Source organism: Astyanax mexicanus, chromosome 21 (assembly GCF_023375975.1).
Source record: "Astyanax mexicanus isolate ESR-SI-001 chromosome 21, AstMex3_surface, whole genome shotgun sequence".
In the NCBI taxonomy this organism is placed as follows: Eukaryota; Metazoa; Chordata; class Actinopteri; order Characiformes; family Acestrorhamphidae; genus Astyanax; species Astyanax mexicanus.
In genome coordinates this window covers 26,953,406-26,981,234 of record NC_064428.1, presented here as the reverse complement: position 1 = coordinate 26,981,234, position 27,829 = coordinate 26,953,406, and the positions used below count along the sequence as shown (strand labels likewise).

The 27,829-nt window shown below is 36.1% G+C and overlaps 1 protein-coding gene across 2 annotated transcripts; it reads left to right on the top strand.

Moving 5' to 3' along the window:
- Positions 1-24,568, top strand: map2k7 (mitogen-activated protein kinase kinase 7). Of its 2 annotated transcripts, XM_022674693.2 has the most exons (12): positions 1-201; positions 5,473-5,520; positions 9,385-9,529; positions 9,770-9,836; positions 10,750-10,863; positions 11,491-11,610; positions 11,924-12,031; positions 13,006-13,185; positions 13,381-13,461; positions 14,503-14,645; positions 15,114-15,159; positions 15,245-24,568. In XM_022674693.2, exons 1-12 carry the CDS (start codon positions 54-56, stop codon positions 15,383-15,385), a joined length of 1,341 nt encoding a protein of 446 aa, XP_022530414.1. In that variant the 5' UTR covers positions 1-53; the 3' UTR covers positions 15,386-24,568. The 2 variants fall into 2 exon arrangements, with proteins under 2 accessions (XP_022530414.1, XP_022530415.1); XM_022674694.2 differs by lacking the exon at positions 5,473-5,520 and having other exon boundaries at positions 2-201.
- Positions 24,569-27,829: the final 3,261 nt, after the last annotated feature.

The window sequence follows — 27,829 nt, the reverse complement described above, 5'->3', positions numbered from 1 at the left end:
GCCAGGGGGGAGTGTATGTGTGTGTGTGCGAGTTTTAGAGCCGGGGCCGCTCGATGGTGCTGCTGAATTTTTCCAAGATGTCGTCGCTGGAACAGAGACTCTCCCGAATCGAGGAGAAACTGAAGCAGGAGAATAAAGAAGCGAGGAGGCGGATCGACCTCAGCATCGACATGAGCCCACAGCGCTCCCGACCCAGGCCGAGTAAGTGTCCGGAGGAGACTGCGGAGCCGCCGTGGTGGAGAGAGAGGCGGAATCGGGGGGAGCAGCGTTAGCTTAACCAGGCTACATAAACAAACACGGAGCTCTGATCAGACTGACAGCTGGTTAAAGACCTGGCAGAGCGCGGGCGCTGAGTAGAGCCTACTGGGTACACATATATAAACCTGTAGGTGAAGAATAATAGCGGAGAATGTCTAATTCGTGGTCATTTCGCTAGCTAACCGAGCTAACTAGCTAAATAACCGTTAGCCAGCCAGCTAAGTGACTGACTGACTGACTGACTGACTGGCTAAATTGATTAGCAGGCCCGCGTCCCAAGCCTCACAATATGACTCCAGCTAGTATCGTTAGGTTAGCTAGCGTTAGCTGGCTAACTGAGGACTTTAGGATAACGTAATATCTGTATAATATTATCAACTCTGAAAATTAATTTTCTGTAAATTCATTTTGAATCATCTGTGTGGCAGCGAATCCGTTTTTCGCTTCAGTTTTCTGACCCTTCTCAAGATAGCCACTAGCTAGCTAACCCCAGCTAACGAGACGCCTGACATAAACCTGGTAACGTTAGCTACCATGCTAATGCTAAAAACGTAACCTAGTAACTAACTAGCGAGAGAGTGCAGTTACTGTAAAAATAGAAGAGTATAAGAGTGCCCAAAAGCTTCTGACTAAATATTGGGGTCAAAAACATTTGGTTTAATGTTGGAGTCCAAAAAACATTCGAATACAAACAACGTTTGGCTGATAGATAGATAGATAGATACATACATACATACATACTTTATTTATCCCAAAGGAAATTTAGGTGATAGATGATATGAAATGATAGAGCTGTGTTCTCAATATTTTGGTTGAATGTTAGAGCCTAAAAGCATTGGCTAAGTGACAAAATGCACATATGTGTAGTTAGTATAGCTGTGTGAACAAGGTATTAGTTAGTTGGGGTCAAAAAACATTTAGCTAAATGTTGGAGTCCCAAGAACATCTGGTTAAATGGTGAAACATATATGCATATGGTATATAGAATTGTGTCTAGAAGCTTTTGGCTCAATTTTGTATAACAAAAACATTTGGTTAAATGTTGGAGTCCAAAAACATATGACTAAATAGTGGAATACAAAACAAAACGTTTGACTGGTAACATTAGAGCCGTGTTCACAATATTTTGGTTGAATGTTGAAGGGTGAAACGCATATGTTTGTTTAATAGAATTGTGTCCAGCAGCTTCTGGCTAAATATTGGGGTCTAAAATCATTTGGGTAAATGGTGAAACACATACTTTTGACTAAATGTTTTAGATCATTAACATTTAGCTGAATTTTGTTAAATGGTGAAACATACATGGGTTTATTTGATAGAATTGTGAGGCAAATTTTTGGTTAAATGTTCAGTAAGTAGAAATGTATCCATAAGCTTTTAGCTATTTATTGCGGCCCAAATGGTTTGTGCAAATGGTGAAATGCAGATATGTTTGATTTGTATAGCTGTGTCAACAAGTTATTGGCTAAATGTTTGGGTGCAAAAACATTTAACTAAATGTTGGGGTCAAAGAACATTTGGTTAAATGAAACCAATATGTTTTGTTAATATAATTATGTCCAGAAGCTTTTGGCTAAATGTTGGAGTTTAAAAACATTTGGTTAAATGTTGGAGTCCAGAAACGTTTGACTAAATAACGAAATACAAAAATGTTTGGCTGGTAGAGATGTGATCACAATATTTTGGTTGAATGTTAAAGCCCAAACGCATTGGCTAAATGGTAAACTGTAGATATGTTTAGTTAGTATTGCTGTGTCGACAAGGTATTGTCTAAATGTTGGGGTGCAAAAACATTTGGCTAAATGTTGGAGTCCACTTCTGATGAATGTATTTAGCTAGCTACCGCAAGTAGCTGTACCTATTGCTGACACAGATGTGCAAATGCACACACGCCACAGTGTGTTTAGTTTGTGTGGAGAACTATTGCCAATGGAATAAGATTCTCTGCAGCAGATAAACATGAACCTATTGGCACCATGCCCAATACCAGGCATTGACAAGAGGGGTGTTAAGCCTCACAGCATTAAACTGTGTGGCAGTGGAAGAACTGTGTTCTCTGGAATAATAATTCTTTATCTAATACTTTTAGCATGAGTTGGGAATGAGGAACAGTGGTAATCATCAAACATGATCAACCCATTAGCCCATTAATGCTTGTGTCACTGATTGCTATCAAAACCTTACAGCAGATCTCCTCCTCCACCTCCAAAATCTAGAAAGAACACTTTCTTCCATGAACAGTAGAGACAGGTCAGTTACTGCAGCAGTAAGTAGTCTTCTAAAAGGCTTTCACACTAATTGCCGGAGCATTGATGTGAGAATTTGATTATGTTTAGCCATCAGAGCAATAGTGAGGTAAGGTGCTGATGTTATATGATCAGTTGCGGATTATTTGATTTATTCTGACAAATCTCAAAGGTGTTGGGTGAATTATAGAGGATCTACAAGCTGTTACGTGCCTGTGTCAGCAATTTGCAAACCTTGACAGTAGCTAAATTCAATAATGTGATACATTTGGGCATAAAGTTTATCTTGGTCTTGGGTAGGTTGTGTAATTATAGATAATATTTGATGTGTCTTCTTAAATGTAATCTGTTCTCTCTCTAAACGCTTTAGTCTGGTGTGTAACCTTCCGTGTGTTTGATATCAGCATTTGTTTACATATTTCTGAACATGGGCATTTGCACAAAGCTGTGCAGAACATTTAGGTCCCTAGGCGCATTATTTAAAAGAAATTTTTTAACAATAACATTTTTGCTGTAAACAAAACAGCTACAGATCACAAAAAAACAGATGCAGGTACTCAAAAATAAATACAGTGAAAATAGCAACTTCTCATAAAAAAAAAAAAATTTGGTCTATATTTTCCTAAGCAAAAAAAAAAAAAAAATCCACACTGGATTGTACTTTCATTTGCTTATGGTTTGTACTTTTAGAGCATAAACTGTCAGCTTCATCACAAATTTACAGATTGGTTTGATAGACATATTAATGAGCGAAATAAGAGATGACTTTTTGTCAGTTTTTTAAATATGCTGTATATAAGCTGAGATTGATTGGGATGCTGGGTGTTTATGGTAAAATGTCTGTTTCCTTTTTAATTCTATATATCCATTCATATTTGCCATGCTAATCCTGTTTTGCCTGTTTTCTGTGATTTAGAATTTGGTTGATGATGTGTTTTTCTTGGCATTCTTTTTGGCTTTTAAAACTCAGGCCCTAAAAAACACCTTTTCAGATGCTGAACTGCGTGTATGAACAAGCTCAGGGTCATGCTAGGTGAGGAGAGAGCTGGAGCAGTTGATCATGTTCTTTCCACAGCTTTGTGGATTTCCCCATATTTTGCTTCCCATTAGACATTTTACTAGAGAGTAACAGTGCACATATTCAGATGCAGCGGCTAGAGTAATGAATTTGAGTCTGATGTTTTTCTATGTTTGTCCAGTGTTAATTTTGAAAGATGGTAAATTTACAAATTTTCAATATTATGCTTCACAGTTCTTAAATTCTTAGATAGTTAACACTGACCAATCAAATTAAGTTAAAAAATGTGCCAGAAACAAATAAGCAATTCACTGTGTGTGTACCAACTTGGCTTGAATGTGTTTTGGAAATTTGTCTAAATAACTTGAACTTCTTAGTAGGAGCTTAAAGCTGGGCAATTTGTGGGCACAAATGGCACCTGGTAAACCCAGTCCAGCACCCTTTTTTTTACCAATTTAAACAGGTGATACATAGTCAGTTTTAGTTAAGTTGAAAAGGGTTTTTGCTAGGAGTATATTGATCTGATACTCAGTATCTGATATAGTCTAATACGGTGCATTTCTTTTAGGCTTTTTTAATTGCATGTGAAGTATAAAAAATAAAAAAAATTAAACAGTCTGGAAATAGGCAGTTGTTTTATTGATTTTTTTTATATAAGTTGTATTGAGTTTGTGACTGTCTGCTCTGTGTGCAGGCTGCTCTTCCCCGATTGGCTAGAAGCAGCACAGTGGCTGTTCTCCTTATTACGTAAATGTTTTGCCTATAGAACCCAAGTGTTAAGCATGTGTTCTAAGTCTACGTGCCAGTATTCTAGACTTTATAGATAGGTAGAATATTTGTGAAAAATATTTTGGGCATGATGTTATTTAGATCAGAGGTTCTCTACCTTTTTGAGCCAGTTGCCTTAGACTGCTGACATTTCATTTTCTTTAAGGATCCTTTCTTTAAAAGGTTTATTTTTGTACCTTTCTAATAATTATTAGTCATATAATGTTTAGAATCTGAATCTGATCTGATCTGAATCTGAATATTTTTTTTTAACCTTATAGTTTTTAATTTAAAGTGCTATTACCACTACAGACTAGTGCCTCACGCTGAAGATGGGCCAGTGGGCAGCTAGAGGTCACTTTGTGGCCAGCAGGTTGAGAAACCCTGCTTTAGTTTGTTATATAAAGCATTAAGAATGCATTTAGATTATTGCTAGGTGATATGACAATTAATGTATATCACAGTATTTTTAAGATTCTGACGGTTCATAGTATTTTTTATTATTTTCTTTTTTTTATTTTTATTTTTTTTGCATGACTGGTCTTTTATATAGTTTTGTGACTTACTCTAGTGTCAGGATTACATATAATATAAAACACAGTTCTCATTTTTCTCCAGGCAGAATGGAGCATTTGATTTCACGTAGCTAAGCTACCGCCACTTCAGTGTGTTATTTTGTTATGCTAACTGGCTAGCTTTAGCTAGCGAGCTGTATCTGCTTCTTTGGAGGTGCTGTTTTACACAGCGCTCTGCAGCACCTCTAGCAGTATGGCGGTATGTGAAAAATGCATACCGGTTTTAATTTCCCCTCGAGTATACCGGATGAGCTGGTATATATAAAACTGAAAATGATTAATCTGATTAATATCAGTATTGTCAGATACTCAAGCTTTCAGTGTAGGCATCGGTTTCAGGCATCATAAAGTGGATGTGTGTCGCCCTTAACTGTTACTGTAGGGTAGTTTTGGAAAGATTATCTCAATATTTTTTGTGAGCAGAGAAAAAGCTGGTCAGTCTTTGTGTTTGTCCCAAAAACACTAGAAGAAACATTGCTGGATATATGTGGTGCAGGTGTGTATGTGTGGGAGTTGACATCTCCTTGTGTGTGTGTGCGTGTGTGTGAGACAATATGTGTGTGTTCCTTCAGTAATGAGCGTGTGTGTTTTTCTCTCCTGTATCTAGTCATCGTGATCCAGCTCAGTCCTGCTCCAGCCCCCTCCCAGCGTGCAGGTACCATTCACTAAATCACCCACTGCCACTGCATCTTCTCCTCTCTCTCTTTCTCACTCTCTTTCTTTCACCTTCTAATTCTGTCTCTCACTTTCTCTCATTTCTCTCATTTTACACATTCCTACATTGTTTTTCTTTCATATCCCAAGCCTCATACCTCATTCTCACACAGTTCCAATCATAGTCCTCTTCTCCTCATACCTCACACCTTGACTTCATCTTTTACTTTCAACCTCATTCTATTACTTCTTACCTTTCCCACAGTACCTCCTCATACCTCATTCTCACCCATTCCCAATTACAGGCTTCTTTCATACCTCACGTTCACCTCACTGGTAGTAAAGACATTGCTGTCCTCCAGCATCATCTTTATTTTTTTTACATATATATATATATATATATATATATATATATATATATATATATATATTTCATATTTTTTCTACTCATCTCTCTCTTTTGCAACTTCTTTCCTTTACTCCATTCTTCTCCCCAAAACCATCTCTTCTTTGGCAATAGCCAAAAATTTTCAGTGGCAGTGCTGTGTGTGTGTGTACGAGTATGACTCTGTGTGTGTGTGTGTGTGTGCAGGTTGGAGAATGTATTTATTAACCCATTCTGATGCGTGGGTGACTTCTGCATGACACAGCTGTAACTGCACGGCTCAGTTGTAAATGCATACATTCACAGACATGTACATTTGGGGTGTTATGATACTATATTATTCTTTAGAGATGATGCATGATAAAACAAATAAATCTGTCAATTCTGTATTGCTTCTCAAAAAACATGAAAATTATTAGATTAGTTTAGATGCAATAATTGGTGGCAGACATTGCTCAGTAGTGGTCAGGGTTTAAAGACAACACACGATCAACCAATGTTGTGCTCATTTTTTAGATCCCACAGTCCTGATTGGATGATAACTTTTTTTTTTCTCAGACGTATATTTTCTCAGACTTATACAGACTAATATATTTCTACATTGTATCAAAATGCTAATTTTTTGTTGCTTACATTCTCACAATATATCACTACATAAAGCTCTAGAAAAAATTAAGAGACTGAATCAGTTTCTCTGATTTTGCTATTTATAGGTATATGTTTGAGTAAAATGAACTTTGTAGTTTTATTCTATAAACTACAGACATTTCTCCCAAATTCAAAATAAAAAATAGTCATTTACTGCATTTATTTGCAAAACATAAGAAATGACTGAAATAACAAAAAATATACAGTGCTTCCAGGCCTCAAATAATGCAAAGAAAACAAGTTCATATTTATAAAGTTTTAAGAGTTCAGAAATCAATATTTGGTGGAATAACCCTGGATTTTAATCACAGTTTTCCTGCATTATGGCATCATGTTCTCCTCCACCAATGATTCCAGTGAAGCCAATGATAAAATGGCTGTGCCACTTGGGGGCCCTCTAAGAAGCCCCTTTTGGTGTTATGATTTATTTATCTTCTAAAAACTAAAATACATATGTAGTACACTTACACAAGCTAACAAACACACACACACAAGCATTTGACAGGGCATTTGAAGCGGTCGGTTTTTGCTGGGTTTGATATAGTCTAGCCTATATTTTTTCTTCTCTGGATTGTTCTGTCTGTTCGTTTTCTGACTTTTGGAATGGCTGGCAGTTTTCAGTGTTCAATGTAAAGTGAATGAGAAAGAGAGAGAGAGAGAAAGTGTGTGTGTGCACGTCCAGCAGGTGTCTCCGCGTTGTGTGTGTGTATGTGGCTCAGTTGCCTGACTGCACTGACTAACCCACACTAACTGATTTTCTTCCACACACAGGTTTTTCAGTCGAGGAACTCCAAACACAGCAATTTCTTATTTTCTTATTTTCTCTTGCACACATTTGTGAGGTTGGCTGTGCAATGCAAGGCCTCCTTTTGGCTTAAATCTAGCAGAAATTACCAAAAGTACACTTGAAATACTAGAAATAAGTGCCATAAAATTGCAAGAAGAAGTGTGCAGGCTTAGTTGCCAGTTTGAGTATGCCTTACAGAAAATGTACAAAAATCCTATTCAGCCTAAGAGACTATCAGAGGGATATCACTAGGTGCCTTTCCTTCTTTGTGTCCAAGAGTTCAAATGAGCATAATTTACCTCAATTTTTTAAGTGTTCTTTCATCACTTAGCACATATTCGCCTGCTAGCTATTATTTAAAGGAGAAATCCAGTGTGAAATGAAATTGAGGTATAGTAAAACATGATAATAAATATAAATTATCAAATAGCCCACTTTTAGCCAATTCTCCCAACAGGCTTACAATGCTAGTGAATAGAAATTGCTATTATTACTCCATTAGCAAGCTTAAAGTAGATCCCCACTTCTTTCTTTTAAAAGTGCTCAGGTAATTTATTGAAAAAGCACATTTCATACACACAATATCTTGAAATCGTTTTCTTTGTGCAGAATCACAGTAAGTTAATTGGCGAACACAAACGAATAGGGAGGATAGAGGAAGAGATTGCAAAATGAATTCTTTGGAAATGCATGAATTCCAGCTGTTGCCCCATAACCCCTACAATGTCTTGTTAAAGGCTAAATAGGATTTTTATCAACGTTCTGTAAAGCCTGTTCTGACTGCCAGCAGTAGCTACAAATAAACACTGGTTACTCTTTTGTGGGTAAAAAATGAAAATGTAAAATAAATACACAGAACTTTCTTTTTTTTTTTTTTTTTGGAAAATTGTTTGCAAGTCTCAATAGAAGCCCTCCACTACTATGTGAGTTTCCTGTGTTCAAATGCATGGTGGGAAATGGCTAACCCTAACTCCAGTGGCTGGTGTTGCACCTCTTCTTTGTGTTCCTTGTGTGCTTTTGCACCTTTGCATGAACAAAATACAGTACAGATCTAGTGTTGATGGGTCTAATACATAATACATGCATACATACATACATATAACAGAATATGAAATACGTCAATTTTAAGGTGTTGATTTTGAAAAATACAAGCTGCAACTACCCTGTCCATAGTTAGTCCTATAGTTACAAAAAGTTATATCAGTTAATAGACCTGTTTCAGACATTGCGAGATGACATGACTCCAAACTATCACTGATCATCAGTAAATTTTGCATTTCATTTGGAAATTAAGGGATCAGAGTCTGGAGGAAGAGTGGAGAGACACACAGTCCAAACTGCTTGAGGTCTAGTGTGAAGTTTCTACAATCAGTGATGGTTTGGAGAGACATGTCATCTGCTGCTGTTGATCCACTGTGTTCTATATCAAGTCTAAAGTCAGTGCTGTGTTTTCCTATAAAATCTTACAGCACTTCATGCTTCACTCTGCTGACAACTGTTATGGAGATGCAGATTTCATTTTCCAGCAGCACTCTGCCCACACTGCCAAAAGTCTCATTTGGTCTTATATAATATTCAAATTTTCTGAGAGACTGATTTTTAGGTTTTTATTAGCTTTAAGCCATAATCATCATAATAAACACTTAAAATATATGAGTTTCACATTTTAAACTGAATTACTAAAATAAGTTTTCAATAATATTAAATTTTTTTGAGATGCACTAAGAACAAGAATTTTATAATAGTAACAGGCCTATAACTTAGTTAAAGGAGCAGTTCCATAGTTTTACAGTTATCCCAAAACAGAAGCTCAGATCTTCAGACGCACAAATGTCTGTCAGTCAGTTTAGGTTTGGGACAAAGAAGAAAATTAGATTAGAAAGTTAGAAAATTTTATTTTATTTGCTCCGAATGTGGAAGCTCCACAACTGACCATTCTCCTAGTGGTGTTTCAGAGAAAAAGGTGCTGTTGATTTTGTGTTTGATTGTCTGTCTGTTTCTGTGTCCACCCCCCCCCCCCCCCCCCCCCCCCTCCTCCCTCTCAGCTTTACAGTTACCGCTGGCCAACGATGGCGGGAGCCGTTCCTCTTCCTCAGAGAGCTCACCCCAGCATCACTCATATCCCAGCAGACCCCGACATATGCTCACGTTGCCCACACCACCATATGGCCTGCCGAAAAGCTTGGAAAAGTATGTTGCACACTCGTACATATAGACTCAAAGCTTTTTAATTTTTATTTTTTTCACACACTAATGATTAATTAAATATTAATTGAGCAAAGTAATATTATTGATTAATGTAATGGATAGTAGAAGGTGTAATAGACCAGGGACAACTCTAACATCTGGATAAATCAAACATCTGTACAGGTAGCCCCCCCATGTGTTTGCATGCGCTGATTTGTATTTGTATTCTTTTCATTTTCACAGTGCTGAAATAGACCAGAAGCTACAGGAAATCATGAAACAGACAGGTTACCTGAAGATTGACGGACAGGTGAGATCCACCAGTCAAAAAAAAAAAAAAAGAATAAAAATCATTCTTTGAATTCTGTTTGAGGAAAATGATTATAACGTTTTGTCTTTCTGTGGAATAAGTGAAGGAATAAGTAAAGTGAACAAGTAGGACTGTGTATTGGCAAGAACTTGGCTATACAATATATATATTACAATACTAGGGATGTGATTTAATACATTGCGATATATTGTGATTCTGTAAGTAAGGTGATATTGAGACTATTAAACCCCTTAACAGGATTTTTGTCAATTATTTTGCCTGACATTACACCACTAAATCTTGAGGATTTCTATTCAAGCATTTACATACAAAGCTTTCATGTTTGATAAGGAACATTACTGAAAAGCATAACTGTAATTGTAATAGAAAATAAAAAATATATATTTTAGTAAGTCTGCTAATGTCAAAATATGATGAATAAAATCATAAAATTGGCTATTTCCTAAACTTCATTTTAAAATCAATATTTTCCTGAATACAAATCAAACAGTACATGTCCTCCAAACCTTTACTTTTATTATGTTTGTCTAGTTTTTAACGTCAATTTTTATTAAGTGGAGTAAAGACTAAACAGGCAGCTTCTCTAATTTTGAAGCTCTCAAATGTTCAGAATGTGAATAAGTTATTTTTCTGCAGACAAAAGGGTTTTGTATCACCTACACCTGTAGGTGTACATGGGTCAAAGCATATTAAGGGGTTAAATTAAATTTTAGAACAAAATAAGTCAAGACTATTACTGCTGTAATTCTAAAAACTGAATAAAAGAAAATTATTTTTTATGCAATTATTACAGAGGGATCTTATCAACAGAGTATGGCTCTGCTATCTAGTTGTCATAATTCAAATACTAAATGAACCACTGAATGATGATGTGCGTGTGTGTGTGTTGTAGCGTTACCCTGCGGAGGTGACAGACTTAATCAGTGAAGGGGAGATTGGCAGTGGCACCTGTGGGCAGGTGTTTAAAGTGCGCTTTAAGAAGACTGGTCATGTCATCGCTGTCAAGGTGAGAGTACACACTGTGAATCTGGATCAGATCAGTATTCAGATTATATATTTGTTTATCTATTTGTTATTGCGGGGATTAATCTGTGTCCATCCTGTACATATGGGAAGATTGAAATAGGGAATTTGATCAGATCTTTAGAGCAGTGAAAAAGACGTTTGTGTGTTTGTGTTTGTGTGTGTGTTTCTGATTGAATTTCTTAATTACTAATTCAATGTGCCTTCTAATAAACGCCAGCACATAATTACTGTCTTCTAATTACACCACTACACCCTGCTAGCAAAGAGTGTGCTTGTAAACAACAAAGTAGTGTTTTTTTACTGAATGTTTTTAATTGTACTGTGTGTTTGTGTTTGTTTGTGTGTTTGTTTGTTTGTGTGTGTGTGTGTGTGTGTGTGTGTGTGTGTTTGTGTGTGTGTGTTTGTGTGTGTGTGTTTGTGTGTGTGTGTGTGTTTGTGTGTGTGTGTTTGTGTGTGTGTGTTTGTGTGTGTGTGTTTGTGTGTGTGTGTGTTTGTTTGTGTGTGTGTTTGTTTGTGTGTGTGTGTGTTTTTGTGTGTGTGTTTTTGTGTGTGTGTTTGTGTGTGTGTGTGTGTGTGTGTGTGTGTGTGTGTGTGTGTGTGTGTACAGCAAATGCGGAGGACGGGTAATAAGGACGAGAATAAGAGGATCCTGATGGATCTGGATGTGGTGTTGAAAAGCCACGACTGCCCATACATCATCCAGTGCTACGGAGCTATAGTCACCAATGTTAGTCCCACTTACTTTATTCTATTCTACTTGTTTCTTTTTGTATATTATTGCCGTCATGCCACAAAAAAGTAAAAAAAAAACAACTTTATTTTCTGTTTAATCTATTATCTCTTTTTTCACATGATTTGAATTTGAGAGTGCTTTACATTGTGTCCACATTTCATGATGACCTATAAAAGTCCTCTGAAATTACTAACAATTAAATCTTTTTACATTCACTTTGAAGATTTTTGTGAAACACCACCTTCTTACTGATCATTTTAAAAATAAATTTTTTGTGCTACAAATCTTGTTGTGTTTTGCTTTACAGACGGATGTGTTCATCGCCATGGAGCTGATGGGAACATGTGCAGAGAAGCTGAAGAAGCGGATCCAGGGGCCCATACCAGAGTGCATCCTGGGGAAAATGACTGTGGCGGTATGCCTTCACTTTTTTCTTATGGAAATTCAGCTGTTGCATACTTTTTATGCTTTATACTTTTGTGATTTTTATTAAAGATAGAATTTGCTATAAGAATTCTCTAATAAGCTGAACCTGGTCTGTATTTTTTAGCTACTACATTGAAATACGGAGCTTGTGCGTTGATGAATTTGCACATTAAATATAGTGTTGTACTTTACTGTATGTGCTTCAATCAAAACTAATGACAGATTCACACTACACGCTTTTAGCCCAGTTTTTTTGGTGATCGCCAAGGAAAATTGGGGTGGCAGATGCCCTGAAAAATTTTGGCATGCTAAATATCTGATTCAGTCAGCGAATGTGAGTCAAGAGCAGTAACTACCTACAGTCAGTGGGATCCGAGAGAAAGAAAGAACCTTGGGTGCAAAACGCATTTTCTGTGTGACCCCCTGTTTCCCCCTTTGTTTCCCTCTGTTATATTGGGGAATTACTGTTAAGAGTCCTCTGTTAATTAGGGTGAATGGAGCTAAAAAAAAAAAAAAGTAATTAATTAAAAGTAATTAACTATTTGTTGTGAGTATTCCTTTAATTTTAGAATGTAGAGTAATGTATTTTTCTAAAAAAGCAAAAAAGTGTGCCTGTATATTTCAGTTTTTCAATGTGCTTGCATTCCTCCTACTGTGAGCTGATTGTTTGGTAATCTGATGCTGGGGTTAAAGCTAGAGCATGTTTAGAAGGTGTATAACTAAAGTTTAAAACTTTATATGTCATATATTTTGAAACATTTGATGTTTTTCTGTGTTGAGACATTAGTAAAAATTATAAATTTTATAAATTGTTTCATATGTTCCATACGTTTAGTGTTAACTTTAAGTGGGTATTCTCCTGTCCAGTTATTCTATAGCATGGCATCTCGTGTGTGCATTTACCAATAGGTTCAAATGAAAGTCGAAGAATGATTATAATATTAATAATCCTCATGCTTACAGATCGTGAAAGCTCTGCTGTATCTGAAAGAGAAGCATGGAGTGATCCACCGAGATGTGAAGCCCTCCAACATTTTGCTGGACGCTAAAGGCCAGATTAAGCTCTGTGATTTCGGCATCAGCGGCCGCCTAGTCGACTCCAAGGCCAAGACTCGCAGTGCTGGCTGTGCTGCTTACATGGCGGTGAGAGTTAACACACCCATCTCACTCTCACTCACACTAACACTTACTCATATGCACACACACACCCCTTTAGGGAAGTTTGGACTTGACAGATGCTGTTATGTGGGCATGTGTTTATCACACACATGGTACAGTAAGACATTCTGTAATTTACTTAAATGCATAATCTTTATTCTGCTGTGTTTCTGTTTTCAGCCTGAGAGAATAGACCCTCCAGACCCCAGTAAGCCAGACTATGACATCAGGGCCGACGTCTGGAGTCTCGGCATTTCTCTGGTGGGTCTTCCGCTTGCCTTGTAATGTTTGGCATTTTACCACAATGTGAAACATTTATTCCTATATGTGTGTGTGTGTGTATATTTTTATTTATATATAAATATATAATATGATATGTGTATATATTTGAATTATCAGTGTAAACATATAGTAGTAAAAGAGTGTAAAATATTATCTTAAAGTTAAAAAAGAGAGGTTTAGTGCACCCTTGGTTGTCCCCTTATCTAACACAGATATAGTTGAGGCTGTTATAAATTTATGCATATTATTTGTAAATCTGAGTAATCATAATAAAATAATTGATTTTTTTGTGTGTTAAAAGTATATTAGAGCTAAATACTCATGAGAAAAAAAAACCCCACTGGATGGCATCTTATCAGTATAGCTATGTCAGCAGTGTCTAAGAAACCACCTTGTTGTTCAGTTCAGATGACCGTGAAAGGCTCCTCTCTGGCAGCTCCAACAGATTAAAGATGAGCACAACAAGTTCTTATCTCAGGTCACCTTGTTCCTCTCCAGGAATTATCAGAAATATCTTCATACGCTAAATTATTTTTTAGGTGTCTTAAAGCCTCTGAGAAGGTGAGAAATTAGTTAAAATGAAGAGATTTATATTTGGGGAAATGGTCCAGCATTTTTGAGACTTTACACTATGTTCAAAAGAAAAGGAAGCAGACAGCTTCAGTGCCACACTCAGGGCTATGTTTTTCTCAAAGGAGACATTAAGACCCAAGTCCTGGCGATTTTTGAGGGAAAAAAAGGATTTTAAGTGCGTCTTATAGTGCAAAAAAACAGTAATAGTATTTCATGATCAATTTACACTCCTTACAACTTTTTCACATTAGTGTTAGTGTGGGGATTGTCTTCAATTCCCCCCTTTCAATAAAAAGCTAAGTCCAACTCTGCTTTATGAATCTAGAGCTTTCAGTATAAGTTCATATATTTTTCAATCATTTTTGTGCTTTTTTTTTTTATTTTTGTTTTTTTATAGGTATTATGGGTTTTATATTATTAATGCATTTATTTCTGTGTTTCTTGTAGGTGGAGCTGGCCACGGGACAGTTTCCTTATAAGAACTGTAAGACAGACTTTGAGGTTTTGACCAAAGTGCTGCAGGAAGACCCTCCTCTTCTGCCTCTCAGCATGGGTTTCTCTTTGGACTTTCAGTCTTTCGTTAAAGACTGGTATATATACATACACATACACTCACACACTCATTGAATACATAAGCTTCTTTTTTATTATTATTCATCATTATTATTATTTTGTTTTTTTTACATTCCTTCTCAAACTACATTTGCATGCCTAGAAAATTGTAACGTTTATCAGACTGGTTATCAAATGTATGTACACTTTAGGGCTGCAACTGATAATTATTTTAGTAGTGGACTAATCTGTCACACTTTAGATGGTGTTTTTTTTAGGAAATCCTAGACTACTCAGATATGTCTCAGATAAGTAAAATACTATCAAAATTAGTATAAATTTTAGCATTGAATTCCAAATACAAATTAAGGTGTTGGCAACTTTTTACAATCAAGGTAGCAGATTGTAACAGTCTTTAAAAGCTGTTTTTTTATTGTTTGCAAAAAACAATAAAAAAACAGATAAGAGAATATAAGGTGACTTATATTGTTTCTTTTTCTTTGCAGTCTCACAAAGGATCACAGAAAAAGGCCAAAATACCACAAGCTGCTTGTAAGTGTCTTTTTCAGTCTTGTATGTCCTGGCTGGACAAACCTCTTGTCCCCAGACCCCCTCTGAACTTGTGTCTGTTTCACAGGAACACAGTTTCATCCGGCGTTACGAGGTGCTGGAGGTGGACGTGGCGGGCTGGTTCCAGACCGTGATGGAGCGCACAGAGTCTCCACGCAGCAGCCAGTGCTATAGCCAACACCAGCTCCACTCACTGTTCAGCAGGTAGCCAGACAGAGAGAGAGAAAGAGAGAGAGAGAGAGAGAGAGAGAGACAGAGAAAGGGAGATGGAAACATGGAGCGATGGATGGAGAGGGAGATCTGTGTGTGTGTGAGGGAGCAGGTGGGGAGAGATAAAGGTGCTAGTTGAAAGTTTAAAGAGAAAAAGACTGAAAGGAAGGGTTGAAGCAAGTGATTTATGGACTAATGGTGATGAATGAGTTAAACGTATGGTGTAAGAGAGAGGTAAAGTTGAGAGCCTGACTGACTGACTGACTGACTGACTGACTGACAGACAGACAGACATAAATGGGCAAGTGTGATAATGGGTATATTTACAACATGCATATGCATATATACATATATTCTTTTTCTTTATCATCCACTGGTCTTATCAGGACGTTAGTTAGTGTTAGCGGTCGCTAGTTTGTGCACATTCATTTTTTGAAGCCACAGCGACAATGGTGTACTACCAATATAAGCTACATAATCTCTAGTCCACTGTATAATTGTAATGTAAAGCCACAGCTATGAGCGTTCACATACTTCAGGCAGTCATACATCACGTTCAAACAGTGTAAGCCATAAGTTGTGTGTGGGGATGTGTGTGTGTGTGTGAGAGAGAGAGTGTATGTGAGAGTTAGTGTGTTGCAGTGTGTAGCCGTCTGTATATATCGGTATACAGATAGTTGCACAGTAGAGTAGTGTGTGTTCATATCGATAGCATGTCAATTAGCACTATTTGTCCTTCGCATCAGATCCTCCATAGCCCCTTACTCAGGGACTGAACAGAGTAGTCGAACAACACTGAGCCAAGTGTGTGTGCATGTGTGTATGTGTAGTACAGGTCTTCTTAGACCTACATTTTAGTATTTGTCAAGTCCAACAACAGTACAAAGAATAGACATCAGAAAAGGATTTTGTTATTTATTATTTTTTTTATGTTTTTTCTTCATGCTAACACACTTTTTTTTTATAGTGCTTACTCTCTTTTTTAGAATTTGAATTGGTTGAAAGATTTCATGTGATTTTTTTTATATATATACTTTCAACCCATTATTTTAGATGCAGCATTGCCAAACATTGAGTGATGTTGGCTGTTGATAAGATAAAATACAAAAAAATTAGCATAGCTTGTAGACTTTATCACCTTTAACATTAACACCACCGCATTTTCCTACACTTTCTAACTAATTATACACTTTAAACTATAAGTACAGACTGATATCCTGTTTGTATCTGTTTCTCTGCATACTTTATTATTTTATCCTCCTATAATCATGCTATTTAATATTCAGTAGTATTTGGGTGGTGGGTCATTTATTGCAACGCAGTGAATAACACGGGCATACATGGTGGTGGTTGTGTGTTAGTTAGTAAGTGTGTGTTCCAATTCTCCAGCAGGGACACTGAGGTGTTTAAAAACTCCAGTAGCACTGCTACTGGACTGTGTCTGATCTACTTATACCAGCACAGCACACACTAAAGCCCAATCCGGGCGGGATTAGTTTTTCTCAGGGGGTTCTGGGGTAATTTTCTATTTTATGCGGGGGTCGTCTGTGATTTTATTCCCGTTCGGAACGACCATGTATGTGTTTTTCTCAGATGTCCTCTGAGAAAGTTACAGGCTAAATTACCTACGTTTTTTCGATGAACTCCATGGTTGTCCGGTAATTTTAGTCCCATCCAGCCTCGCAGAGTTTCATCACGTTTAATAAAATAGATATTTTGAGATCTAGGTAAACACAACACCGAGTGGAAATGGTGGAGCTACTGAATGCGATGTCGTGACTAAGAGAGCCAAAAAACTCACTGTTTCTCCTGTTTTTTCAATTGCAGTCTGGATGCAGGAGTTTTATCATTTGAGTAGAAGTGGGAAATATTTTTCACAGACACCCCCTGACTCACCACCCAAATAATCCTGCTCTGTTGTGGTCTATCTTGTGGGGTCCTGACCATTTGAAGAATGGGTGAAAAATGGGATTATAATAAAGTATTCAGAGAAACTGATACAGGTCTACTCTGTACTCTGGAATAGAACTACAAAGTGCTACAACGTGGTAAAATGAACAGACAGTGTAGGAGGAATAAAGGGGCACTGTTATTGTTTTGGGTAGGCAGTGTTTATAGATGTATAGATGACTCTTTGTAAACACCACAGGAGAGCAATAGGTAAGTGAGTGAGGGAATAGACTTGATAAAGAGAGTCCATGATATTATTAATCAATATTATTTATTGGAAAGAAAAACATCAGATTTAACAATGACCACCTTCTTGGTTGGAGGAAGTAACAGTAAGCGGATTTCTATCACTTTACGCAGAATAAAATCTGAAAAGAAAGGAAGGCATAACAATGAGGAAGAGAACAAACTGATGTGGTACGTTGTTGCTTTAAAACTTCCCGACTCCAGAACCTACAAAACCAATTTGCCATATATTTTATTAATTCATTCGACTTTTCTAGTTCATTCTCACTTCATTCTCCTTCTGCCTGATTTTGTTTTCACACATTACGAGAGTCTTCTTGTGTTCCAGCAAACCAAAGCAATTTTGAGTTTCACTGCTTTATTTGACACAACAGCAAGCGGGTCTGACTGCAGTTATCTCATCAGGCTTTTGTCAGCACTTCACTTCACTTCAAACACACACACACACGTGCTGTTCTTCGCAGATATATACACGTTTGTTTTTCAGAACCAAAGTTGTAGACCTTGAGACTTCACTGCTCCTCAGAGCCAAATCACTGCTAAGCTGAATGAAGAAATGCTGTGATAGTAAAAATGGAGACAGGAAGGAGGAAAAGAATGTAGAGAAAGGAGAAATGGTTCAGGTAGAAAAATAAAACGGGACATGGTACGTTGACGGGAAAGGTCAGGATAGTAGAAAAGCACTGGGAGAGTGAGCGATGAAGGATGCAAAGGAAGTTGGTAGAGGGAATTTAAAAATGGGATGGATGGATGGATAGATGGTGTTGACATTGGAATAGGGCTGTCATGGTCCACTATATAGCAGTAATCGAGCAGTGCAAACAAATATTGTTTTGCCGATTAGGCGCGATTAATCAAGTTCTGGCAATTATTTAGATGCTTAGTCGAACAATGCCAATTAGCCGATTAGTTGAGTAATACTGAATTAATTAAGTACTTGAGCAATAATACCCTCAAGGTTCGTGCTATAAAGTGTAATATTTGCACTGCTGTGCTGTGGTTGTGGTGGTCGAACCTCGAGTCCATTATTTAAAAAGAGTTAAAAAGGACAAGAAAATATGATCAGTTTGGTTATAAAATCTCAGCGAGTTAAAATAGTTCCGTTGCTGCTCTGTTTGTAGCTGCACTGTTTGGCTTGTAAGCGCTGCATGGTTGCTAGGTTACCTGTATGTGAGCTTCGGTTACAGTGCTTTTTGTGACTAGTTTTTGGCCAGGCAGTGTATTGTGATTATTAATTTGGCACTGTTAATTTTGTTAGTTGGGTAATGCTGATCATTTTAATGATTAATTAGGCTACATTTTTACACTTATATTAATGACTAATTGAGTCATATAAATAATGAATATTTGGTGGTAGGTCATGTTATACTGATTATTTTAATTATTAATAATTTAATACAGATAAACTACAGAACTAAAATTGCTCACCAGGTTTTTTTTATTAAATAATGCTATTTAGTTTTTTATACTATTGATTAGTACAAATGATCTTGATGATTAATCAGGTAATCACTTTTGTAACAATGACTAAAAACAGACTCAACAGTAAGATTTCATGTAGGACCTTTTAGGGAAATACTTGTTGAGAAAAAAAAAACTTTACTCAGAAATAAGTAGGTAATTAATTGTGTGTTGTCAAATGTAATGGAGTAATCATGACAGCCCTATCTGGGGTGGGGGGAAAAAGGAATGATAAAGATGAAGTCACATGAGTCACAAAAGGGTAAATTAATGTATGATTAGAAGGGCTGAGTAAGGTTTTTAGTGGAGGCTTTTTGGATTGTTTTAATGCGTTTTTATGCAGGTTAGGACTTTTTTCACCAAGGGGAATTGATCTGCACTGCGCTGTGGCAGGGCGAGCTAGCTGGGCATTGCATTGCAAGGTTTTTAATGGTATCATACCAATGTGCTTTTTTTATTGCTAGGGACAAATTAGATTGCGTTTATTTTTTACTTTCATATTGATAATTATCAAATCTTTTTTTAATTAATTATTATATTTATTTATTATTACTGCTGCTACGTTTGCTTTAGATGCTGCTGTCAATTATTTTGTTCCCCAAAGGACAATGTTTTTTTTTTTTTTTTGTCTTTTTTGTTATTTTACTTTTTTCCAGAAACCAAAAAAACGTGAAAAGCTGCAATGTCTCTACATTAACCAAATACATTTAAGGACAAACACAAAGTTCTGTAAGCAATGAAAGGATCAGGAAAGGAGAGTATGTGTTATTTATATACATATATGTATTTAATGGGCATATGCATAGGTTTATGGTAGAGCAGTCATCACAGCGCTAACCCATTCATGACATCTCACAACTAGCTAAACGCAACAGGCAGAAGAAGTCACAGTCACAGAATAGACACATAGTGGTCATATATATATATATATATATTATGAGCTATATTTTACAACTCACTGCTAGCAGTAGGTTAATAGCTGTAGCTGGTTCTGTCCTGACATTTTTGTATTACGTAATTTTACATAGTTTTTGTGATTTTTTCTCTATTTTATTACAGAATTATAAGCAATCATTAATGTACTTTGTTAGGAGGCATTGTATTTTCTAAATTGTAGAAAAATGTACCATCTGTAATTATATTGTCACAGTAAGATCAAACCTTCATCTTCCTGCAAAGCTTTCTCATTTTAGATGCTCAAAAGTAATTGGACAAATGATCCCAAAATCTATTTCATGGGTTCCATGGGCTATTCACTCATTAACCCATCATCAGTTGAGCAGGTCTGGGGCTGATTCCAGGTGTGGCATTACCATTTTGCAAGCTGTTGCTGTGAACCCATAAGGTTCACCACAGGGTTTAAATCATTAATAGAGAAGACAGATTAGACTTTACTAAAATGGTTCTAAAACAGCATTCTTTGGACAGGTGAAATTAGGATCAATTTGTACCGCGATTTACTTTCTACTTAGATTCAACCAAATGCAGCAAGGTTGGTTGCTCAGGGCTTAACAGTGCAGATGGACATTGACTCAAAACATACTGCGAAAGCAACCCAGGAATTAAAAAAAAAAAAAATCACCAGATCTGAACCTGATTGAGCAGCATTTCACTCGTTTAAGACAAAACTAAAGGCAGAAAAACCCACAAACCAGCAACAACTGAAGACAGCTGGAGCAAAGGCCTAACAAAGCATCGTAATGGAGGAAACCCAGAGTTTTGGGATGTCAGTGGCTTCCAGACTTCAGCCAGTCATTGCCTGCAAAAGGATTCTCAGTTGCATATTAAACTTTTTATTTTAAAACATATTATTAATGGTAAACTTCATTTGTCCGTTTCACTTGAGCCCCTGAAATGACGAGGCTTTGTGGAAAAATGTCTGCTGTTACTAAACATTTCAGAGCTTATTAGTGTTTAACCCCTTGGGCTTATTGCCACTCCTGCTACAAAAATTCAAGCAGTTCAGTTTGGTTTGATGGTTGTGATCATTCATTCTCCTCTGGATTATATTCTAGAGGTTTTCAATTTGGTAAAATTAAAGAAACTCATCCTTTTTAAGTGGTCTCTTATTTTTTTATATATATATTAAGGTTTTGTTTGGACACTGCAGATATATTTGCAGTAAAAGCACTAAATATTGCACCTGGGTTAATCCATAAACCTTGGGACTAACTCACCAGCCATGTGACATGTGATATGATGGTACATATTATTACATAAATGATAAACTGATGTAAAATCTACACACTTGCCCAGAATCTGTAGCTGTGTCAGTTTGTCTGTCAGTCACTTGCTCTTCCTGTCTGTAGACCCATGACCATGAATTTACCCACCAAAGGTGTCAATAATAATGAAACTAAATCATCACTTGCTGTGGATGAAGGCTGATCATGCTGAACATTTTTATGTTGACAGACGTTGATGCCTATTTTCGGCTAGCGAGGTGAAGGGGTGGGGGTGGTTTGGGGTGTTGGGGCTGCTTACTATAGTTTCTATGCTTGTTTCTAAGCTGTCTCTCACACACATATATACACACATTAATATATAGACACACAAAAGTAGGGATTTCAGATCCTTCTAAGCCCTCTGAAACCAAAATGAATGAGAACATTAATCAAAGCTTTCAATGCTATTATTTCTAGGGGTCTCTTAAAAATTTTACCATTTGTCGTGCTGAAGCACACACAAACATTAATACATACATACATGTACACAAAGACACACACACACAGCTTGTAAAATTGAGTGGGAATGATCTTTGTTTTTGACTGTAAAGACACTTTTTTTGTGTATGTATTTATTTTATGATTTTTCAGTTGTATTTAATTCTATTTCCTTTACTTGCTTTACTTCAGTTTAGAAGTTGATGTCAGAGTTCAAAACGTGTGTGTTTGAGAGAGAGAGAGAAGGTTCTATCCTTACACTATTTATGTACCTTTTTTTAACACCAGTAGCAGTACATGACCTCAAACATGGAACATAAAGTACACACAAGAGTAAATACTAGGGATGCACAGAATATTTGGCAACCTTGATTATTCGTCAACTGAAAGAATTCTGGAACTGAAACCAAAAAAACAATGGGAAAAAAACATTCATTGTTTCATTGTTCAGCAAAAGTGAAAAGACTGAATAATTTATAACGAACAAAAACTATTTGGAAGACGCAATCAAATTGCAAACAGTTGGAACAAAAAAATATTAAATTGTTCAGTAAATAAATGTTAATAATTTTTGTATGCAAGACAAAAATTACCCTAAAAACAGTTTGATATTCTGCAAAATGTTGCATTTATTCGGTTTGGGTTTTGGTCAAAAATTTACATTTCTGTACATCCCTAGTAAAGATGGTGTTTGCTGCTGCTGCTTCAATAGACGGAGCATTAGATCTTACGTATGGAACTACATAGGTGTGTGGATGTGTGTGTTTGTGGCAGTGGTGTTACTTTACTTTCTTTTATTCTTTGGGTTTTTTTTTCTTTGGTGCTCAGGCATGTACTCCTCTATTGCAGTATGATGGAAGTTTTTGATTTTTGTTGAATTTGCCCATCTGTAATTAAACCAAATATTCACTATGCAGTCAGTCAGTCACTCAAATTAAGTCAGCTTGCTTTACCACCCCTAAAGTCTCCTGTATATAAACATAACATACCACACATCATCATACAGCGCAACTACAGATAGATCCACACAAGATCAGTCTGTAGATCAAACTTCTCACCTTCATTTTTTATCTGTTTATTTTCTCCTGAAAAGCGAGTGAATGAATTTAATGTGTATATATATATATATTATTTTCTTTTGCCTTCAGCTAGTGGAAAGAAAATTCATAATTTGATAGAAAGAAAAGTGTTTTATTCTTTTCTGTTTTGTTTTTTTGTGTTTGAATGAGCTGGCAAATATTTAAGGATTGTATTGGGTGGGCACGGTTGGGGTGGGATGGGGTGAGTGGGTGGGTAACAGAGTTATACTGGGCTCATACTGGGGGGTTAGTTTGTCCAGTGCTGTAAGTATATCAATTGCATGTTATGATCTCGGATGTAACTGCCATTGATTTTAGACTTGTTGTCGGGAGGGAAACTAGGGCGAGGGGCAGGGCCTAAAACTTTATCTTTATTTATGATATATATATATTCTGTACCTTTTTCTTTTTGAAAAATGTTTGTTTTGAGAAAAAGACACACTTTTGCCTTTTTACATCTCCTTACCTTGTTTTAATCTCTTTTTTTTTGGGGGGGGGGGCGATATTATATTTTTACTTTTATTATTGTTGCTTGATTTCAAGCTGTTTGTATAGGTTCGAGATCTGTCATGTCTTTTGTTGGTAACGTGTCATGCTAGCAGTTTTAAGTGCGGATGGAGTAAAAAAAAAAAAATGAACGTCTTTTATAAGTTTAGGAAACCAAATTATCCCCCCCCCCCTCCTCAGTTTGTCCATTGCAACTTTTTTGTTTTCGTGTCCTTTATGTATCTTTTTGCTCTTTTATTATATTATTACTATTATCTTCAGGGTTAATATCACACCAAATTGTTAAGAGAGAGAGGAGGGGCATAGATTTGTAAAGATTTAAGTCTTTCTTCAGGAACATCTTGTCAAAGGTGTGTCTCTTTTTCTTTTCATTTCACCCTGTAACGTTGATGTTTGTTCTTTATTTTTTTTAAAGAGTCTGTTGACCATGATTTATTTCATCCCGGGTTTAGCTCCTATCATCCGTGTGTAGCTGGCTAGGTTTCACTTTCTTGAGCCGTTATAATGCTGTATAGAGCTAAATGGTTAGAATGTGTCTTTTATTATGTGCAAATGTCATCCTTCATAGCTGCTCTTGCACTGGACTTTTTTTTGTATGATGTGATGAAAACAAGTCCGTTTAAAGCCACCGATTTCCCAGCATTGCCTGGATTGGAATAAGCAGCTCTGTTTTAAATGGGCTAGTCTGCTTTCATGTGTACAATGATCATTTTTGTCTATTTACCTGTAAAAAGAAATTGGTGTCAGTGGTTAGCTTGGAGGCTGTTGGTTTGCTGTTGTTGGCACCTCTGTGACTCCAATCCCAATACTGTAAAATATCACTGAGCGACTTTCACTTTCGTGCCAACAGCAACTGTAATCAGAGCGCTTCATTTTTCTAGTTGAACACTAGAATTGTCTGTCTATTGGGATTAGTTTCATTTGAAGTAATACAAGAAAATAAAGCAAAGTTTAAGTGTCATCATCCAAGCTTTTTTTTTTCTTTACAGCTTGGATTATTTATTTATTTTTTGCCATCTTAAATTACTCAAGAACAAAAAAAACTAAAATCCCAAACTCTTGTTTTATGCAAGACACAACCATAACAGCTTTATTGTAGCTTGTGTGTTTCTTTCCATTATTTAATTTCTACCCCTTTTAGTCTCTTTCAGTTTCCTCAATATTTCAAATGAAATAAATGCCATTATATTGTGAATACCTCAGGATTTTTTTGAGAAAAAGAAAAAAACGTTTAAAAACTTAAAACAAATAAATAAAAAAAAATCTTCCAACCAATGTGTGTGTGTATGTGTGTTCTTTTTATTAAGTTAACAGTGCTGGATGTTTTTACAGTTAATCTTGCAAGAAGAGGTGTGTTTGGCCTCCTGCGCTGAATGTGGATGTTACATATTACCAGTACACACTTGACATCGAGGAGTTTCTCACAAAACTAAAGAATTGGAATAACCGCATTCATCTGGATCCCATTATCAGATCTCACTCAAACTCATCAGACTGGAGTTCAGAGATGGAGAGGACTAAAGAACTTCCCAGCTTCTTCTTTAAGTTGACATTAACTGTTTTAATAAAGGGGCTGCATCTGACCGTGGCATGTTGTCTATTCAGCAAGTTGCCTTTCCAGGTGCCAAATTATGGCTCCCTAAAGAATCAGCCATAAAGATCTGACCAATCGGAGGAGACGTTGTGGGTCAGGTAAAATTGACTGTTCCAGGCTAAATTTGAACATAGAAAATTGGGTATAAAACTTCATTGTTTCATTTATTTTTGTGAAGAAATTGATGTTTTTCCAGTCTTTTGTTTTTCATTTCTGCCTATTGCTAACAGAATTGAAAAAAAGATGAGGGATGATTCATTTTTTTCTTGAAATTATAACTGAGGTGCAGAAAAAAAATAGAAAATTGGAAAACTGGATAAAAACCTATTTTGTAATACACCAGTCAAATAATAAAGAATTAAAATTTTCTATTTTCAAATGTAGCCTTAAATTGTCAGACAATTGAATTGTTAAATGTTACACTGAGCATTGTGCTTGCGTGTTTTTTTGGGGCGCATTTTGGTGCGTTTAGGTTTTTGTCTAAAAACAAAACAAACCGAGAGTGAAAACGCACCAAGTAAATGAACATAAAGTGATTCGCAATATAGAAACCAACTACAGGTTCGAGAACGCCCTTACCTGTTTTGTTTTTTTAGATCAGACTAAAAATGGTGAAAAGAAGTGTAACAGTATGTAGCTCACTTGCTTACAAAAATGTATTATATGTTTAAAAAAACAATGTGGTTGAAATTCTTGAAAATGCTTGAAATCATAATTTTTTACCCAATTCTCAGACCATTCAACCTTTTCTGACTGTTAAACCTAAACTGCGAATTCAATATTCATTTAATTTTAATAACCTAGTCTAGAGCTAGTCTGGCACTGATTTACAGAATCAGTGTTCACTGTTCCATCGCTAACGTGTCAAAACAATGTTGATTGATGTCAGAATTGATTTATTTGTGCACATTGACTGTAAATTGATTCAACATTATGGTTTAGTATGAAAAGTTTGTGTAAATGTTTTAAATAGGTCCTATACCCCATAGTGTGGTCAAAGGGACATTTAAAGAGACGTCCCTAGTCTCCCAGAAGTTGCAGGAGTCTAAAATAAGATAAAATCTCCTGTAATCTAGAACAAGGTTGGGGTCCAGGTCCAGGGGAACCCCCTGAAATACATTTTTGCAATTTAGGAAGTTTGTTTAAATAACTATTATTTGTCGGAAGCCCCTTTCACCTACAAGCTTGAACATGAGTGTATGAGAGCTCAGCCCAACCAATCAATTTTTCTATTATCAACCTGAAAATATGCGTGCAACCAAAAATAACGTTTATTTAATGTTCTTTGCTATCAGGGATTGGTTACCTGGATGTGTACATTATTAAACGGCAACGCATAGGACTGGAGGACAGTCCATTTATTAAAGGCTGTGTTGGAAGTATAACACCATTAGGTGGCGTTATTTACTAAATAAAGTGGAAGCAAGTCTTGTGCTGAAAGCTGAGGAAAGGGTCAGACTTAAAGCTGTTTTTGTTAAATACTTTTAAAGTTGCCAAAAGACTTTTCACACGTCCATGTTCGTTAATGAACATAAGTAGTAGAATTCAGCGATTTCTGTTTGTTTTGTAAACAATGGCTGAGACTAATGCCCGTTTTTTCACAGTGAAAAACGAGTGGTGGCTTCTGTTCAATAGCCATTTTGTTATCCATAAAACATTAAACCAATGATCAGACAATATGCCACTCACATTTTAAAAAGGTGGGAGAACCCTGAACCAAAATGTGAAGCATCCCCCTTCACAATAAAACAATCTAATGAGGCAGAGACTGATAGACACGTATAAAAATAAAATAAATAAATAAAAAGAATAAATCCCTGTACTCTGAAGTGCTTGTTTAACCAATCCCAGATTTAATACTAAAATCTACAAAACCCATGGCCTAGTAACACCGCACACCACACACAAACATGCAATAGTGAAGAGGACGAACTTAGACCTATTTTAGTAGGGTGTATTTTACCAAGCACAATAGATTGAAAACAAAAACACACACACACACCACAGTTGAATATTACTAGAACCACAAAAAAGCTAAATCTAAAAAAAAAAAATCTAACTTAAGTCACAGTAATTTATAAAACCAAAGAATAGAAACAAAACAACTGCCAGGAAAACAAAGTGACAGTAGCAAAAAGGGAAACTACATAGAAAAGAAAATAAACAGCAAAGAAAAGAAAGAAAATAGTACAGAAAACAGTGGCCAACATCTTCAACCTTTAGCCATGTGCAGGTCCTGCCAAAACACACATCATTATTCAAATGTTTTAATTTATTCACATTTATTAAATTAATAAAATACCCTTGATGCCTGGACACATTCTCCTAGCACACGGGGAATGTTTAATAAGGAACATTACTGAAAAGCATAATTATAATAGAAAGTACAGAAAAATAGTCAAGTAAATCTGCAACATTCAAAATATAATGAATACAATCATAGAATTGGCTCTTTTCTGAATTTCATTTTAAATTTCATGGCCTCCAAATCTTTAGTTTTTAGGTTTTCTAGTTTTTACGCCTATTTTCAAACATGCAGAATTTGGGTTGATTCCTGGTACTGATCTGAAATTATTATTTGAAGTAGAGAGAAAACAGGTAGAGTAAGTGTAAAAAAAACTTATTTTACTGCAAAGAATAAGGGGGTTTTGTATCACCTACACCTGTAGCCTGTACGGGTTAAGGCATGAAAAAAAATGTAAACAGTGTTTTTTAATAAGCTTCTTCTGCACTTTTTAATTAATGCCTTGTTTTAAATGTCAGGGCTCTCCGGATTCTAGCAAGGAGGTGTAACTGAACATGTACCTATTTTTTCTTTTTATGTTTGTGTTTATTACATTTATTGAGTCACTTCACTTTTACCCATGTGTATAATTTTTTTTACTTGTAATGTAATGTAATGGTGATTTTGCATTTTGTTTTGGCACACATTCTGCATGTTA

Coding starts and splice junctions, on each gene's coding strand:
- map2k7 (XM_022674693.2), top strand. CDS start 54: ATGGTGCTGCTGAATTTTTCCAAGATGTCGTCGCTGGAACAGAGACTC. Junction 13,186..13,380: donor GCTGTGCTGCTTACATGGCG/GTGAGAGTTAAC, acceptor TTCTGTTTTCAG/CCTGAGAGAATAGACCCTCC. Junction 14,646..15,113: donor CAGTCTTTCGTTAAAGACTG/GTATATATACAT, acceptor TTTTCTTTGCAG/TCTCACAAAGGATCACAGAA.